The 19,175-nt window shown below is 33.7% G+C and overlaps 1 protein-coding gene across 19 annotated transcripts in view; it reads right to left on the minus strand.

Moving 5' to 3' along the window:
* Window positions 1-872: 872 nt before the first annotated feature.
* The window catches only part of mbnl1 (muscleblind-like splicing regulator 1), a 163,028-nt gene continuing 144,725 nt past the window's right edge, over window positions 873-19,175 (minus strand). For 6 of the 19 annotated variants that reach the window (XM_039757790.1, XM_039757658.1, XM_039757799.1 and 3 more), the window contains 7 exons: window positions 11,853-12,113; window positions 11,129-11,182; window positions 10,122-10,275; window positions 6,971-7,006; window positions 5,385-5,479; window positions 3,667-3,741; window positions 873-1,855 (listed from right to left, as the gene is read on the minus strand). In XM_039757790.1, coding sequence (XP_039613724.1) covers window positions 3,685-3,741; window positions 5,385-5,479; window positions 6,971-7,006; window positions 10,122-10,275; window positions 11,129-11,182; window positions 11,853-12,113 — 657 coding nt within the window. In that variant the 3' untranslated portion in view covers window positions 873-1,855; window positions 3,667-3,684. The remainder of the gene's footprint in view (window positions 1,856-3,666; window positions 3,742-5,384; window positions 5,480-6,970; window positions 7,007-10,121; window positions 10,276-11,128; window positions 11,183-11,852; window positions 12,114-19,175) is intronic. The other 13 variants (XM_039757719.1, XM_039757764.1, XM_039757678.1 and 10 more) reach the window with 7 other exon arrangements.

Genomic DNA, 19,175 nt, shown 5'->3' on the forward strand with positions numbered 1-19,175 from the left:
ATAGTAAAATTTTTTTTTTTAAAATATAAAACTAAAACAACCTAATAAAAATGTAAGAAAAATCTATGAATGTAACAAGAAAAAAATCTTTCTATGAGAACTAAAATAATGTGTTCATTATCGTTATTATTTTATCATGATTGAAATTACATTTTACTGGGTTCTGAACCCCACAATGTAATCTAAGGCTTTATTAAATGTATAGTACAATCAGTAAAATTAAAACATCATTCTTGTACTACTGAACATATCACTCTGGCAAAAACTTAGAATTAGCTAGGAAGTATGGAAAATTCTAGAACTGAATTCTCACCTCTTCCATTTCCACGTTATAATAATACCAAGAATAAGGCCCCTCTTCAGTAACATGTACATCAACTGAAGAGAGCTGAACTAATCTTCACAATCAGCCAAAAAAATTTAAAAAAAAAGGAATACCTTTGGATGAACCAATCATATTAAAAAAAGAAAATTATAAAAAAAAAAGATAAAAACAAGATAGCATTGCTAAATATTTATTCTGTTTCTCGAGGCTGCCTAAGGCTACTTGCAATTAACCTTTAAAAAAATAAAACAATAAAATTAAAATCACATAGAAAATTCACCCGAATACATCTCCTACCCTGTAACTACTTTAAACATCTCAATTTACTGAATGATTTGGTTTCCCATGCATCATTTGACAGTGCTTCATTCAAAGTTTAGAGTCACACTGCCTTTGAGACAGTGACTAGGGTGTGACATTCAGCTGATAGCAAAACCCTCCTCCGCTAAGCATTTATAGTCTACTGACAGACTCCTGACTGAGGCTTAAAGAAAAACTAAGTAACCTGCGCCAAAAAGTCTCTTGGCAACATTTTTTCCCTCAGAAATGGTTCCCACAGAATAGTCAGAATATAGCTCTTTACTGTTACTCTCTGATAGGCATGACAGAGGTCCTAAAACAGAACACGTCACTAATGTTACAAGAAACCCCATATGTAGAGACTGTAACGATGACTGGCTGTTCTAAGGGTGCCATTTCTAAGGCAGTAACATCAATAAAACAATAGTGATGCCTTCTACAAAATATTAACACAAAAAAGTATAGTGATGATAATCAGGTAAACACATTAACACTGCAGTATTAATACTCTAGCTGGATGTACAGTCTATATGGCACTTAATGTGGATCCTACAACATGGTTCTTAAAGTTATGGTTTGCTTTAAGACATACACAGTTGTGGTTTTGCTCAGCACATTCATCTCTGTCAAATACCTCCTTAACTTCCTCTTACAATCTAGTACATTAAAAATATAACCCTTATATATAGAACACTGTGCATGCACAATTGACTCTCACCTACAATGGCATTTTGTTTTAGATTTTTTTTTTAAAACACAAGGTGCACCTTTGTTATTTGTAAACCATGAAAGAAATATATAATTAATAATAATAATTATAATAATAATTTTAATAATAAAAATATTTCTTGGTCTACAGACGTACCAACACGTTAGACTTGCAAAGTTACACCACAGCCTGCCTTTTCAGGTGAGCCAGATACATTTGGTAATGTTTACATTTTGAATGCATATACAATAAGGTATGCATAACATGAATCAGAAGAGGCAGACAATGGTGTACTTGGGCAGCAACATGCTTCACCTCAGCTTTCACTTTCATATCTTTCACAGCACACATGTGTCAGTATGCGACATCTTGAAGTTTGTGTCTTCTGCCCATCCTTCGGTGTTGCTAGCATGCATGTTGCCACCGCACTTTTGCTGAGGTTGTCTTTTCAATTATTATTTACATGCTCCAATAACATTTATCCTAAAATGTTACTAGTGCACATTTTTCTTTAGTATGATCTGAAAAAAAGCAAATAAAAAGTCAGACACGAATGAACAGTATTACTCTTCTGTTTTCAATAAGGAATTCAGTGAACCAAAACAGTTTTACAGTTTCTGGTAAGGGTAGTAGGTCCCTAACCCTTACTTGCACTCTTCCACTCAGATTATAACAGCTGTCAAAATTATACGGCCTTTATATTGAGCATAAAGCTACCACTCTTCCACACTAGTCACCTACAGTAATACATTTGTTATGTATGTTCAACTATTAACATAAAGTAGTTAACTACAAAACTGGTTTCTGTTAAATAATCGCCAACGGGTTACACTTCCTCTACTTACAGGCTTATCCAAAACAAATATCCCACCACTTCCACTCCAAATGAAAATGATATGTATAAATTAAATAGCATAAAGTCACTCCATATTCTGTAAACACCACTGTCACACCAAGTTAACATGTTGCACTGTGAGACACGACTCCACCAAACCAGGATTTAGCTCAGTCTAAGCTGTACCACACTTGCATGACATCATTGTAGCTGAATAAAGAATATTAAACAGAATATTTTGTAAACTTTTTTTACTATAAATGTTTGCCAAAATATTTAAAAAATATTAAATACAATATTAAACTGATTAGTTTTGAAAAAAAGTTTCCATAAAACTTATTTTTTTCAGAATTAGCAGTATTTAAGATCTGTAAAAATGTCGAGGAATACAGTGAAAAATTAAAAGAGGTGCAAAATAACCAATAACATACATAAGGTGAAAAAGACAAAATATCAGTATGCTGATATGGAAAAAATTAAATCTAACAATTTTAAACTGTATCCTAAGAAAAGGTAAACAGCAGAAAACAGCAAAATGTTGGTAGAGTGGCATTACCTGAAAGCTGAAGTGATTTTGCATATTATTATTTATTAGCAAGTACACACATTACACTTGTTCATACCTTGGCACCTTTGATATCCGCATGAAGTCATCAAGTACACAAAGTGAATCATTTTACTGAACTATTAACAAATAGTGACGAAAAATGTGTCTTACTTGCATATGGTTTTTTGCAAAATGTGCAAATGGTAGTTTAAAGTGTATTTTAGCAATCTAAATGAAAAAAAGTAAGTGTTAAGCCTAGTAAAAAGTGATAGATAGATAGATAGATAGAAAAAATGGTTTAAAGTACTATTTAGAATTAAATTCGATACATGATAGGAAACACAGAATTTTAGTAATATATACACATGTTGTCATTTGCTCCCCCTTGTGGTGGCACACTAGTGCTACTGGTTAATTTTATCCATAAAATAAAGATACACTTTCCAGTCTGTTTGCTGAATTTTAGGATCCATTACAAGCACATTAGAAGCTTCCATTTAAAAAGCATAAAATGTTCTTGGATATGCAAAAGAAAAACTAGAGACATAACCTTAGCTGTAGGATCAGGCATTCTCTCCTCTAGTTTGAAATTATGGCATGTTTAAACCATAATGTATTTAATGAAGGAAATCAGTTTTCGGTGAAGCAAAATCATCATTCTTTCTCACATCAAAATTAATAAACTCTTAGTTTTATGTAGTGGTTAATAGGTAGTTAAAAAGCATAGTAAAGGTTAAATGTTCCATTTTAAGGTCTTCCTCTAATATGTTGCTTAAACTCGATGTGCGCCTGCAGGTAGTTTCCAGAATCCCTTCTACCTATTATTCAAACACAGTGGTTTAAAAGAAAGACATTTGCTCATTTTACCATTAGCATATAAAACTAAAAGGGACCGAGTTACATAATACCACAGGGAGAAAGGTTGTTTTAATGAAAATTTAAAAACTTACTGTTTTGTGAGGGAACTCTTACATCTGAGTTACATACTTGTGGCTAGTCAGATGATCGGCAGATATTATGGGTATCTATAAAAATAAAAAAGAAATATTTCACAGATTTTTTGAAAAACTATTAAACCCATTGTCAATTAGAAGCTTAATGTACATTTTCAGATATTCACCAGTATCAAATACTATACAGGGAATGTTACCTATAGTAAGAGATTTAATTTACTAGACATTAATATAATTTTGGTGTTGAATTGCCAAACAACTTGTTAGAAGCTTATTGAACAGTAAAAAAGGGAAGCTAAAATAATTTCTCATGCAGTGTTATCTATTATCCTTCTTGTTGACCTCAACAAAATTGTCTCCTTCAATGTTTCATACTTGAATTTAAGCAATGAATTAAAGAAATGTCTAATACACCATGTTAACTTGGATGACTGATATTTTTCATTTATTATTATCTATTTATACTTTGTATTTTCTCATAATTTGGTCTCACTAGGCTTACAAAAAATTGTAAATAATCCAAGCACACATATTCACGTATTAAACATTTGTATTTACCAGTAATCAAATATACTATTTGCGGAAGAATCAGGGTAATACAGTAAACATATAATTTGTCATAATGATTAAGTTCACTATGAACATAAAGTTAAATTTAAACTCAATACGGACAATTTTTCACATGTGTTACTTCCAATTGTATCTATTTGATTAGCAAAACTTCATGCCTTTAGCAAAGAATGCTAAAATTTTCTAAAATGTTAAACATTTTCCCCAAATAATAATAATATAGTCATAATTATGACTGCAACTTCAGTGAGAATATTTGTCTTTAGACAAAATACTATGGAGTTTTGCAATAAGATAAAGAGGTGTTTAGTTGCATTATCAGTATTTTGCCTATGAACTCTAAATAAAAAAGATGCAAAATGGAAATGTATGTCCTGCAGGAAAATACTAGACAGTTTATACAGTTTATTTTTTTTGGAAGTTTTTTCGAGTATTCTTACAGAGTAAAGGCTGGGGAGTTATCAAAAAACAGGGCCTGCTAAAGCCCACTGAGGCATTCTTTGTGTGATCTTGGGGTATACAAGAAATAAATTGTTGTTTTCCACATTAGGTGTTTATTCTCTCTAACAGATAAATTCAGTTTATTCTACCGTAAATACTGTACCACCTAAACATTAAAAAATGTTCAACATATATACATACCATAGAGATGCTTATACTTATACTGCTTCATACATATCAGAATTGTTCAGAATAATGTCTTGTTAGTACCTCTTTTAAACTGTTGCAAAAAATTTATATATTTTCTATCTAAGACAAAGGGAATCCATTTATGTTTTCTATAATCTAAATAAGGATTAAAAAAACTTTACTTAGTACATTCAGCACATAAAATCTCTAAATGACAAAAAACACTAAATAGGCTGCAACAGCAATCCCTGCTTTGCTTTAATTTACAATACACTTGAAAGGCAGACACGTTTGTTAATTTTAAGCAAATGTAGTCATACACAATAAAATTTCTTTTGTTACTGATAATTTGTATTTGCAATTTAGTGTCATCAAAATTTTAAATGTCTTATACTTTGTTTGAAAAATAAATACTTAAGAGTGGGTCAACAAGAAGGTATGCCAACTTGACTAAATTTATATCCAAGATATGATTTGGAGTTTATACTGAGAAACAAAGCAGTAAATTAGCAAACCTGGTTGGCTGTGGCTGTTGCAACGAAGGGAACACTTGTGGCAGATGTTGTGGCTGCTGACACAGTGGCGGGCGTAGCACCGTGCATCATGGGAACTTTCAAAGGGAAAATCAGATAAGCAAACATACAGGAGAGTGTAGCATTAAGGGGAATAATGGCAACATGTAGTCAAGTATTGGGTCAAGGTAGAGTTATTCAAGCACAAAGCAATGTGTGATATGTGAGCATTTCATTAGCAAGTAACATGCAATAACAGTGCCAAGCAGGAAAACAATCCAGGAAAAGAAACAATGGGAAGAGAAAAAAGAGGGAAGACTAGTTACTATCATTATCAAAGTTATTCAAAAGTATAATCTAAAAAACTTTAAAAGTATAGTATAAAACCATAACCATTATTTAAAAAAAATCATGCATATATTGTTTGTATTTATATACATGGAGAATATTATAACTAGGAGTAAACAAAATTTGTCATATACACACACACACGCACGCACATATATGTATATATATATATATATATATATATATATATATATATATATATATATATATATACACACACACACACACACACACATATATACATATATACACGCACACATATATATATATATATAGTGGGTCACCTAAAATAATCAATAACTCCATGGTGTAAATTTAAGCTGAAATATTATGTTAAAAAAAAGAAAAAGCAATGAAAAAAGAGACAACTTGAATGTGTTCAAGGGTGATCACTCTTTGTGAAAGACTGGCACCCAGCTCAGGATTGCAGATACTGCAGGAAAAGATCTGGTTTTCTGGACCCCTAAATTGAACGAATTGTGTCACAAAATGGAATGAATGGATACATTCTGAATGTGTTGACAGCAATAATTGTATGTGTGGAATTCATGGTGTAAAATAGAACCTGTACTCTAAAGTGTCAAGTCAACCATAATGAAGAATGTGCTCTGTGGCAGGTGAGCAACGTGTTAGACTAGAATCTGTTCAGGGCTAGTAAATCTACAGGGTGTAACTTACAGCAAATGGGTGCATGAGGGAAATCAAATGCCTTGATGGGAATCATTCCATTTGTCAGTATTGCAGGATGATTTTAAAGTAAAAGAAAATCACCTTTTCCCAAAAGAAAGTTTTAATGGTTTAATACCAAACTTTCAGTTCATTGCTTTCTCTTTTCTCTCTCAAAGCGGATACTATGCTCACAGTAGTAGTATTACATTTTAAGTGTACCACCCTGTAGGTACACATATACCAAACATAAAGTGTTATCTGTAATTAACAAATGTGAAACATTAAGATACATTATTTAAATTGGATAATCTAAAAAATCCCTTACACTGAGATGCACAAGCCTATCAAAATCCACTATTAGAATGTGTTAAAAGGCATAAACATTATTTCATGTGCTTTTTAAATTTCATTTAAAAATTGTTCTTGTTTTATTGCAAAAATACCACATTTAATGAATAAGTATTAGCACGTGGAAATCTGAGAAATATGTTTGCAAACTCAGTAGTGGATTTTGAAGGTGAACGTGCAAGTGAAGGGACTTAAGGTAATTAAGAAAGAAAGCTGGCACCTACCAACACTTGTAGCAGGTGTCATGCACAATATTGAGCCTGCCCATCATGCATTGCAACAGGAAGGTGGATTTGAAAGGGAAAAGAATTAAAACAACCCATCACAAGTGTAATTAGCGATAAATAAATAAATAATACAAACAAATGAAAAAAACATTTAAACAAAGAAGATTTTTTCATTATGGGAACAACTGCAAATTTACAGAAAGCACTATTAAGTCATCCACTAGCCCAATTAGAGAGTAGACAGTATTTTTGGGATGAAACATTGTTAATTTTTTGTGTGCTGGTAAAATTGTACCAAACTTTCTGTGACTTATATTCTTTTATTTAAAGCTGGGTGCACCGTTTACCAGGTAAATATGTACAATGCTGTAAAGAAATCTTCTCATCCCACCAATATATTAGTTTGAAATGTTAGTTATACAGTACAAACACACAGAGACGTTTACACAAAACTTTGACAAATGAAATTCATGAAAATTCTGAAACTATTATCACAAAATATTGTAAAAATTTAACAATTTTAAATACTGTTTATACAGTAGTTTTCAATTTCAATAATATATCTTTTCTCTCATATATATATACATATAATCAATACTACTATATTATTGTACTTGTTACATTTTTGTAGTCTTTAAATCATATTTCTTTTGGGAGAAACACTTCCTCCTTTTAAAACTGTGAATTTTTAGTGTCAAATAACTGCATTAAACCATAAAAATGTCTCTGAGATGTTTATAAGTAAAAGTAACATAGAATACAACAGAATATTGGTGTCCAAAACTATTTAAAATTGAAAGCAGAGCCTTTGCTTCCAGCACCACCCAGGAAATATTGAGGACAGCATTGAGGCAGATTTAAATAATTAAAAAATTATTTCAGTAAACCGGGTTAAAGTGTTTAAAATTAATTTCAAGAAAATTACAGTCATTAAGCCAGTGCTCTTTAGAATCTCTACCAGCACACACAAACTGGACAGAAATGTGAAGCAAATTAAATTCAAGGCAGCAGTGATATACAGTTCAAGCTGGGGGAAAAGGGTGCAACATTTTATAGCAACCATTGGAAATGAATGCTGCAGGACCCATGGGGTGATAGAAAAAATGAATTTTAACAAAAACATTATTTCATATATTCATCTATCTGTTTATTTTTTTAACCTGATTTTTCCCATTAAAGGGTCACACAGAAGATGGAAATTATCCCAGTAGCATCTGGGGTAAGATATGAATCGGCCATGGAAGAAAGTGTGCTCAAGTAGTCGGTCTACATTTTACAGCTGTTGCTGTGTTATATACCATTAGTTCCACAAAATGAGTGCTTCTGCGGATAACCACTATACATTTTTTCCTTGCTACTTTGAAAATGAAATTCCACTTTCAACAAGGTCAGTTTATGGTTTCTGCAAAATCCTCTCTTAATAAGAAACTGTTGCTTTAATTTTTTCTCACTTTTACCTGTTAACATATCTGAGTAACTAAAATAAGTTATATGAAATTGGAAAAAGTTTGCAAAATTTAAACAGATATGTAAAGATTAGTCAGCAGTTACAACATTTTATTTTGTTGAATTCTTCAAAGCTATTATTAATCTTACTTGGTACTAGTAATTGTTAATTTATTAATTCACTAGGGGGCTTTGCCCGTCAACCCCCGCGCCTGTGTATTATGCGACAGCAACTTCGCGTCTCTGCCACTCACGTATGTGGATTTCACTTTCACCAAACAACAAAACTTTTAAATCTCATGGATACGCCTTTTCATTGGGAAGAAACACTACTTTTCCCTGATGGCAACACAAATTAGACGATCTACAGGTCTCCGACTTTCCGTTATAATAATTTCCGTTTGTTTGTGCTAATGTGATCTGATCATGAAGAATCCACTGCATCCACTTAACAGTGTCATCTCCAGGCAGAGGAGTAGCTTCAGTGACAGACTTTTGTCACTGTCCTGTTCCACTGACAGACTGAGGAGATCGTTCCTCCCCCACACTATGCGACTCTTCAATTCCACCCGGGGGAGTAAATGCGAACATTAATTTTATTTTAATTCTTTTCATTTTTATTACTATTTAATTTAATATTGTTTCTTTGTATCAGTATACTGCTGCTGGATTATGTGAATTTCCCCTTGGGATTAATAAAGTATCTATCTATCTATCTATCTATCATTTTTCTGAGACTTTCAAATTTTCGTATTTCCATCATATCTAACCTGCTCTGCATATGTATCGCGTTTTTGAACGTTTTTGAATTCTTTATGACATTCTACTTTATCGTCTACTCTTTGTCTTTTATTTCCGGCCCTGGGTGTGGTTAAATCTCTTGGCACAAGTCTCGTCTCGCGGGACGTGAAAGTGTCTCTCTGAGAAAGTCACGTCTAGTCCCAAGATTTTTTTATTATAATAGAGAGAAATGTATACACATTCCGATTATTATAGTTTCCTTATGTGTCACAAATAAAAAAGAAATGTTTCATATATAACGTAAGGGACCTCAGGTGACCACGGCAATGCTTTTTGAACAGCGAGAAATGTACTTGCACATAATCTGAAACTAGCTAAAGCTACACTCGGTGATAAGAACTACCAGTAATTTTATTATGATCAGAATGGAATTCCAAGAACTGATAATCATTAATCATTCTTAATTTAATTTGAATTAAATCTGGATTTTGGAAGAGGAGCTATAGAAGTAACCTATAGCACCTGAACAAAGGCCTTAAATAAACCATCATTCTTTTAACAAGGTCAGTAATACTCTTATAGTAAACATGTGATTCCATGTCATGCTCTATGGTCATACAGCACTCATACTGAAATACATATTTTCTCACTTAAGATATGCAGAAACTCGAAACAAAGGGAACAAAACATCAACAATTTCAAGAAATCAAAAAACAAATCTCTTGGATATCATTAGTACAGTTAGTTAATGGCTTGTCTGGAGTAATGTTTGTTCATTCTCTTCACTAAAGGATTTTAGGGGTGTTCATTACTTATATCATTAATATCATCTTAAACAATTCAGATTGTATCCAGACAAGATAAGTCAAAATGGTATTGCAGCATGTAGTGCAAGTGCTACAGTGTAAAAATTACTGTTATTTTTATGTTACATACAGGCACATATAGCAAAACCACCTACCTGATGGTATAAAGGCTGTTTGTTGCTGAAACTGCATGTTGGCAAGGGCCTGTTGGTATTGGAAAACACCAGTATTAAAGACTGTGGTGGCACCATTGGCTTTCTCAAGTGCAGGTCTCTTTGGCAATGGGGGGAGAACAGCTGGTGGGATTCCCTAAAATAAAAACGTGTAAAAGAAAAAAGGGAACAAAGTGAATATAAGAAAAAAAGCAAAAGTAATAATCAGCACAGCATAAAATCAGTTTGACATCTCTTCTCGGTAGCAACCAGCAAGCAAGCAGCAAGCTTAACTACTTTACAAAGCAAAACCAAAAGTGCTCATAAAATAAAAAGCACAAAAAACAAACAAAAATTAAATAAAATTAAATTAAGAAAATTCTTAAGCAAGCACTGTTCTATAACAGAAAAAAACAGTCTGCATCTTCTGCTCAAATTGGTTTACAATTTCAAGAAATATGAAGCTTTAGGCCACAATCACACAAGTAATCGAAACGAAAAACTGCACTGCTAGCTCCATGAGGATCAACAACAAAAGCCATGTTAATATTCTTATCTTAGAGTGATTTATACATGTATAACAGGATTAAAACATTGACCCCAAGACTTCCCCACCAAAATTAGACATGCAGAACTTGGAAAAAATACATGCAGCTATTTAAACAGTAAAAATTCTGTATAAATCTGTTACCTAGTGCCATGCCAACCATAGATAAGAACTGTTATATTATAAACACAATTTTAAAGCCCTACTGAGTAAAGAGTTAATAGATGATGAACTGAATGTGTTTCTTCTTAAAATATTCTTTAAACTGATTTAATTATTTGGCTGTATCCAATGTTGACATTTCAGATTTTTTGTACGTGAAACAACACTCAATTTATCAACTTAAATGAAATCTCTGTAACACAAATATTACTAGAAATAGTTTGAAAGAAAAAAAGTTTAGTCATAATTTGTATCTACAAAAAAGCTACATGCCAAGCTAAAAGGTGAAAGGTCATAGTACCAGGTCAAAGGTTGCCTCGAGGGGTCGCTTCAGTGATTTGACAGCCGACTGAGTCTTAATTAGCAGGCAGCGAGCACATGATGGCAATGGGCCAATGGGGTTCAAGCGCATTAACATAAACAGCAAGCAGAGGTGCATCATGGGGGCAGCAGTGCATTTTTGGGTAGGTGAGAAAAAACAAATAAAAAACAAATCATCGGAATGCAATATACAACGAATAACAAGACTAAGCATGCACAATAAAGGCACTACTGAGTTGTTATCGGTCAGACTAACGACCTTTAAATTGTTAATTTAAAAAGTTATCTAAAGAAAGAGTAGGTGAGATTTGGCCATCTATGTATATACATTGACTCAGATAGTATTTAGTTAGAGAACTAAACATAGAAGTGCTATTCATTCTACTAAAAAATGCTATGCTACACAGAAGACACCACAACAAATTATGCTGTACACTATTTTTGAATTAGACACAGCATAAGCAAGATTCTACAATTAAGCAGTGCTGAGCAAGGTAGGAGGACTAGACCCTTTTCAAGCAGGCAAATACTGCCTGAAGATTTCAATTTGCACCAAAGTGTAAAAAAACCTCTCTCTTCACATAGTTTTGACACATTTTCTTAAGCAGACAAATATGTATTATTGTTCAGTTGGTTTGTTTGCTGGATGTGTCTAATTATCAAAGATTTTTCACTCCAAGTGCAAAAATGTTCTGTCAACCTACCATTGCAGCCGCCGTTGCAGCCGCAGCCTGGGCTGCAGCAGCCTGGTTGACTTGGTGTTGTGCTGCTTTGATCTTGGCCTGAAGATGGGCAGGTGGGTGGAAATATTTACATTTTTCCCTGGAGCATCTCCCTTTTATGTAATCCATGCAAACAGTGACTGTGTTGTCATTGGTATCAATCATTGCACTGTCAGCAGGATGAGCAAAGCGGCAGTCATTTTCTCCTCTTGTGCAGTTCCCACGCTGATACTCTCGGCATACCTGAAAAATTAACCACCAATGTCCCATTAAGGCAGAAAGTGGAGAAACACACACAAGGAAATGTGACTAAATGAATGACTCTTGATGGTGATTAGTGTGTCAAAAACAAATGACAAGATAACAATATCTGTTTTACATGTTTAGGAAAATGCTAATGAAATTTTCCAGTTGTAGGTCTTTGAAGTAAATTGGATTTTACAAACTAAACTACAACACACAGAAACATTTTTGGAGGAATTTTATATTTAATTGTATATTAGTGAGAAACACTTGTGCCGTCAAGATGGTGTAAAATTACATGTTTAATGAAGAAAGCTAAACAGATAATTCATTAATGTTTCAATATAATAAATACATGAAATATTAAATAATTTATATACTCACAAGCACATGAACAGTCACACCCACACACACACACAAATAAATTAACTTTTAAGAAAGGTACATGAACAATACATGCAATAGACTCGCAGGTTTTAATCCAGTTCATTTCTTAATGCTGTATTATCCATTCAGTTGGTTAGTCCCAGAATTGGAACGCTATGCTGGACCAATTACTGTATATAATGAATAATGGAAGACATGGAGAAGTTTACGAATAATTTGAGGATATCTGAACAATATCAAAATTAACTGAAGTCAACTATATATGATTAGTGTATCTTCCCAAATATTTTTTATTGTATTAAATATAACATTTATCAGGAAAATGTAACATGTTCAATTTTGTCTTTAAACAGTAATGAAAGAGTGGTAATACATTTTTTACCTCATTCTGTTACAGCACAACATATCATATTCCCTTAATCTAATGGTGGTATCAACCTGTTTATAGAACCATGGTTCACTGTTAACAGTACAAGAGAATTTTTAAAAAGCAAAGACAATCCCATACTTTTTAGGTTTTTGAGTGCTTTTATTTGTTAAAATCTTAAGTTATTTTCAAAACCATCAGTAATGCAATATTAGTAATGAAATACGTTTCTAGCTTATTTTGTTGTCTTGCCTATTTAGAGCTAATTTCATCTCTACTCTATTTGACCAGTGTGTCTTGTTTTTAATTGCTTACATCACTTTTCTGACCCTCACCTTTTCAAATAAATTTCTCTGGGTTGGAAAGGTATTTTGTTCTTATTACCAAGTTCCTCTCCAACTGCAGCTACAATCCCTATGAGTCTTAATGGCTCTCCTTATCTACATAACCAATGAAAATGAATTTAACTTATACCATCTCCTGTACATCGCATACAAACCAGATTAAGTTAGTTTAAACTAGCCCCACTAAAGCCATACTAATAAGACTTTCTCCAGTGCTCCATGCTGGCTTTATTAACAGACAAATAAGAACAAAGTGTAGCAACACGGTTCTCATTATAGAAGCTTGGCAAAGAATACTGAATAGACCACCTAACACCAAACCATCAACCATTATGGAAAACTAAACATGACCAGACAATAGTTATACTCAGAACATGCTAAAGTGAAAAGGATTAGTGGCAACAGAAAAGCCAGCAACCTGTCTGATGCAATCCAAACAGAAAACAGATCCCACGGATTACCTGCTATTAAAACTGTGATATTCATATTATGCTTAAATCAGCGTAATTTTGTTTTACTTTGGGCAACTTCAGTTTTCTTTAGTAGTATTAGCAGACTACGCAAAGTTTGGTTTGCTGTCAGTTTAGCGAAATCATGGGGAAAGGAGGAACTGAATTAATTCTAAATGGATTATAATGATGCAACGGTCTTTTAAGCTTCTCTGAAGGGATTGTCTGTCAGCTAGGCTGGACTGATTATTTGTGGCTATAAATGTGAAATAAGCTGTGAGACAGCAGTACTAACCACAGCACCACCGTGCCTAAAACAACGAAAGACACAGTAGGAACGATAAGCACACAAAATATAATACATGGCCACAAACTAGCAATAAGGTAAAAAATATTTACATTTATCATGGCATTCACAAAGTTCCAGTTTTCAAGGAACTGACTGGTCATGCCTGACAGCATTTTTTGAAGTTGCGTTCCATGCAGCTGCCAGCTTTTTTTGATCTATATGTACAACTGCTTTGCAAATTGTTCTTACATCAAGCAGATAGAAATGCCTTGTAAATTAGCAATACATTTTTGTTATTATTATTATTATTATTATTAATTCACATGTGTTTTCATATCTGGGAGGGAGAGTGCTTCTTTAAGATTTACTTTGTGTGAACTTACAATGATCAGGGTTCTATACTCGGCAGCAGTGGTTGATCTGAGAGCCGGTATTGTTCCAGAACTTTCCTGTTTAAGCTATGGACAACCAGAAATAAATGTATGTGTAACAGTGCATACTGGCACACCAACAGAGCCTTTGATGCAAGGGATGAGCATTATATACTTGGGGAGTAGTCCCTGTCAATATCCAATCTGCCTACATAGTGAGGATCCTAACATGCTTAATGTAGTAGTGAAGACATAGCGTATGATGAATCTATGCAGAGCAAAAAAGTTCTCATTTTGGTCAACTAATGTACCAATGAAATGAAAATGCTGGAAGTTGTTTTTTTTTTCGGGATATAAATCTATCTGGAGTACCTATTGGGTAGTGACATTGTGCATGCTTGTGTGTGTCATAAATTATACAAGCATGCACAAAGCAGACCAAGTAGCACCCTAAAGTATGACATGGACTATGTATACAGTATGTATCGGTGTACAATCAGGTACTGATATCCCCATCCAACATGTCTGCTACAGCTCTGTGATATCATGCTGGCCTTACAAAGCATCATGAGGTTCTGGAAGAAAAGGCTTGCCTAAGATAGTTGCATGGCGGATTTTCAGGAGATAATTTGGAACAAGGAAATAAGTTCGCCAGCTAACCCAGAAAATTCACTGTGAAAACCGCTTAGGCGAATTTCAGCGATCAACCCAACCCTACTCTTAGCATAAGAAACAAGTCAAGTTTTAAATTAAATTCTTAGAATCAACTGAAATCAACAGAAACAGTATTTTTTGCATTATCTATACATTACTACCAGCCTTTCTGGAATCTACATGTAGTATTCATTCCTTCAAATATATTGAAAAAACATTCCTAAATGATTTGGGAAAGTGCTGAAAAATTCTAAAATAAAATGTAGTTTTTTAGTTAATCAGTCAGGGTGCATGAAAACATACACATTTACTGTTTCATTTAAAATTTGAAAAATGAAGGAAGCAGATGGTGGAACTTTGAAACAGTCCTAAAAAAAAGATCTCACAAAGGTATAAAACTAGTACAGTGGACTTTTGGGAGCAGAAGAAGTGAGCTCAAAACCAAACCAAGCAAAATTGTCGCATCTAAAAAATATACCTTCAGCAAGAAAAAGATTCCGACCTTACGGAGCGAATCAAGGAAGAACACTGATGGAACACTGGCTGCTTTTTTACCATTTGAAAAATAATATATGATATCTTTAAGTGCAACTCTATAGGGTAACATTGAAATCAATGAGACAAAACTTCATGTTGGCCATAAAATGCAGAAAGTATATTTTTAGAGCTCCATATCTCCAGCAACATCTGATGGTTTCAGTGTTGCAGTGGCATTGAATATCCAGCTGTATACCTTGCTAAAAAGTCAATACAGTGCTTATTATGTCAAAATAACAATATGTAAATAAATGTGAAGTAAGGCCCTTGGTTATAATAGGTTATGCAATCAGAAAATAAAGAAATGAATGTGAAATATTGAGATTTTGTGGTGACATAATGACAACCAAAAACACTAGCTCAAGCATTTAATTTATTCAGCACAACCTTATAGGCACCAAAAAAATAAAGAAAAAAAGAAAAGTAAAAGGTGCATGATTATGAAACAGCTCTGTGTTGCTTCTGCTAAACACTAGTCAGAAAATGATAGGCCTGACTTGAAAGCAATATTTAGCTGGAAGTGTTCACTGAGGATAGATCTGCAATAACACAAATTGTATTATTGAACCTACAAGGGCAAATCATTCTGTTAACATAAGCTACCTTTTCTGTTTGCCATTTTTGTGCTGAGATTTAAAATCAATTAGGGTCTTCAGCAGCACACCAGATAATCTCTCAATGTTCTAAATATCACATTTTGCTTTTAATGGATACTGGGGTAGGTTAAATAAACATTCAACCTTAGGCACAAAGCATAAAGCCATGTTTAAGCCATTACTGTAGGATGCCCACAGGTATGTTTATAAAAAATTACTACTTGATAAATTTATTACATTTGAATATTTGAGCAGTGGTATACATCTAACATGACTATTGAAACAAAATGTGAGGTTCAGATATCAGACTCCAGATATGAATGTACATGGTACAGTTTTTTTCATTGACTAAAATTAGGTTTTCAATATTTTTAAAATCAAAGCCTTTTTATTATAAATATAGTAAGGTAAACTATAACTTCTTAAAATGTGTATGTGCCTACAATGTGGTCTGATGTTGCATGCTCTGGTTTAAGAAGACATGTCAAACAACCATACATTCTTATGTTTTCTGAAAGGTTAACTTTATGTCCACTTTTGATGCTATGACACATTTCATTTAAGCCTCTGTATGAGTTATACATTTATTTGCACCTTAACTGGTCTTGATCCTTTGATCCCTTAAATTGCTAGTCAAAAAACTACATTTTGAGAACTGCAGTATTTGAAGCCACTTAAAAACATTCTGTGGTGTATGAAGGAAGCAACCACTTGCAAAAAATCTGGAAAAATTACCTTAAGATGATTTTCTACCTGCACAATGACAACTGTCAATAAATAGTGTTGTTATTTGATTCAAATGTGTAATATATGAGATTCACATGGCAACAAGTGTTTTTCTACTAGGAAACAAAATGAAACATTAGTGTAATATGTTGCTGGAATCTTTTTAATGGGTTCTACTTGATCCCTTGATATGTGATATATGTATAATTACAATGACATTTAAGTCTTCATTTTTTTATACTGAAATGGAAAATGATGAAAAAAACAATAACAAACAGAAAATCACACAGGACACTGCATGTATTTTAGCGGAGACAAAATTAACACTATTGTTAAAAAATGAATATATAAATGTCTTTTTTCATTGTTGTGTACAGTATATTTTTTTCTCTTTGTTTTCTACTTTGTGTGCATTTGTCATAACTGCATCCAGGAAGATTGCAGTATAACCTTCAATCTCACCAATAAATTCAAAATATAAAATTATATTGGTTCACTTCCTATACTTGTTTAAGCTGTACTTCTCATTCTGTGACATGAAAAACACCTCCCCAACTATGAGATATATTGCATGTACACAGAGCTCGACACTTGTGCTTGCATGTAAACCTGTATATGCTTTTTTCTTTATATACCTTAAGTCTACAGTAGGGAAATGGAGTACAAAAATGTGGCTAATGATCATTTTATTTACATTGATCAGCCGCAACACTGAAACCACAGACAGGTGATGTGAGTAACATTATCTCATTACAATGATATATGTGAAGGGTATAATATATTAATGAGTCCTCTCCTGTTGGAAGCAGGAAAAATCAGCAAGCATAAGGATCTGAGCGACTTTGACAAGGGGCAAATTGTGCTGGCCAAACAATTAGGTCAGGGCATCTCCAAAACGGCACGTCTTGTGGGATATTCCCGATGTGAAGTGATTAGAACCTACAAAATATGTTCAAAAGAAGGACAACCAGTGAATCAGTGACAGGGTCATTGGAGGCCAAGGCTTATTGATATGTTTGGGGGGGGGTGAAAGCTAACTTGTCTGGTCCTATCCCATAGGAGAACTACGGTAGCGCATATTAGTGAAAAAATGTAATACTGGCCATGAGAGAAAGTTGTTGGAACACATAGTGCCTCACAGCTTGCTTCACATGGGGCTGCATAGCAGTAGAAAGGTCAGAGTGACCATGCTAACCCCTGTCCACTGTCAAAAGGCATCTACAATGGGCACGTGAGTGTCAGATCTGGAACATGGAGTAACGGAAGAAGGTGGCCTGTTCTGATGAATCACATTATCTTTTAGATCAGGTGGGTGGCCAAATTTGTGTGCATTGTTTACCAGGGGAAGAGATGGCAGCAGGATGGTATGGGAAGAAGGTAAGCCGGCAAAGGTAGTGTAATGTTCTATGCAGTCTTCTCCTGGGAAACCTTGGCTCTTTCAGCATGATAATAAGCCCTGCCACACTGCAAGAATTGTACTAAACGGATTGAGGAACAAGACAGAGAGTTCAAAGTATTGACCTGTTCTCCAAATCCCCCAAGATCTCTATCCAATTGAGCATCTATGGGATGTTCTGGAAAAGTAGGTTTGATCTATGAAGGCCCCACTTCGCAACTTGCAGGACTTAAAGGGTCTGCTGCCAACATCCTGGTGCTGGATACAGGGTCTTGTGGAGTGCATGCCTCAACAGATCAGAGCTGTTTTGGTGGCACAAGGCAATACTAGGCAGGTTGTTTTAATGTAGTGGCTGATCAGTGTATAAGACCAGTGTAAGGCATAAATACTAAATGTGATATTGATGAGGCAGTCTGCTGTTTGTTGCTTATGTTTTAATTTTGTGTGGAATTCATGAAGTCAGAAGTAATGTGAAATTATTAAAACTGCTTATACATTTATGAAACGAACGATGGCTTACAAGCAAAAATGAGGAGAGATTACTGGTATCTTAAAACAAGTAGTAGGAGAGAAAAGTAAAAAAAGAAGGATGGCATCATTTCAATTTTCAGTTATAGACAACTGACAGAAAAGAAATAAAAGGAAAAAAAAGACAAAAATACATGGGGCAGTTGCATTTTTAATAGATTCAAACATTAAGCCCTTACTTTAATATTTATCACTACAGATGTCTTCTGTGGTTTGCTGAAATTTAAATGCATTTTTAGTGGATGCTGATTATGTTAATGTGCTTATATAGTACATACACAGGACACAGCAAATTCTTTTAAATACCTCTTTTTGATTTATATCAAAAAATGGTTTACATGTAGGTTTTTGACATTTTTGCATAAAATACTATAGAAAATATATTATCTTGAACTGTGTAGCCTGTATACTACTCTAA

This window comes from Polypterus senegalus, chromosome 1 (assembly GCF_016835505.1).
Source record: "Polypterus senegalus isolate Bchr_013 chromosome 1, ASM1683550v1, whole genome shotgun sequence".
Classification (NCBI taxonomy): domain Eukaryota; kingdom Metazoa; phylum Chordata; class Cladistia; order Polypteriformes; family Polypteridae; genus Polypterus; species Polypterus senegalus.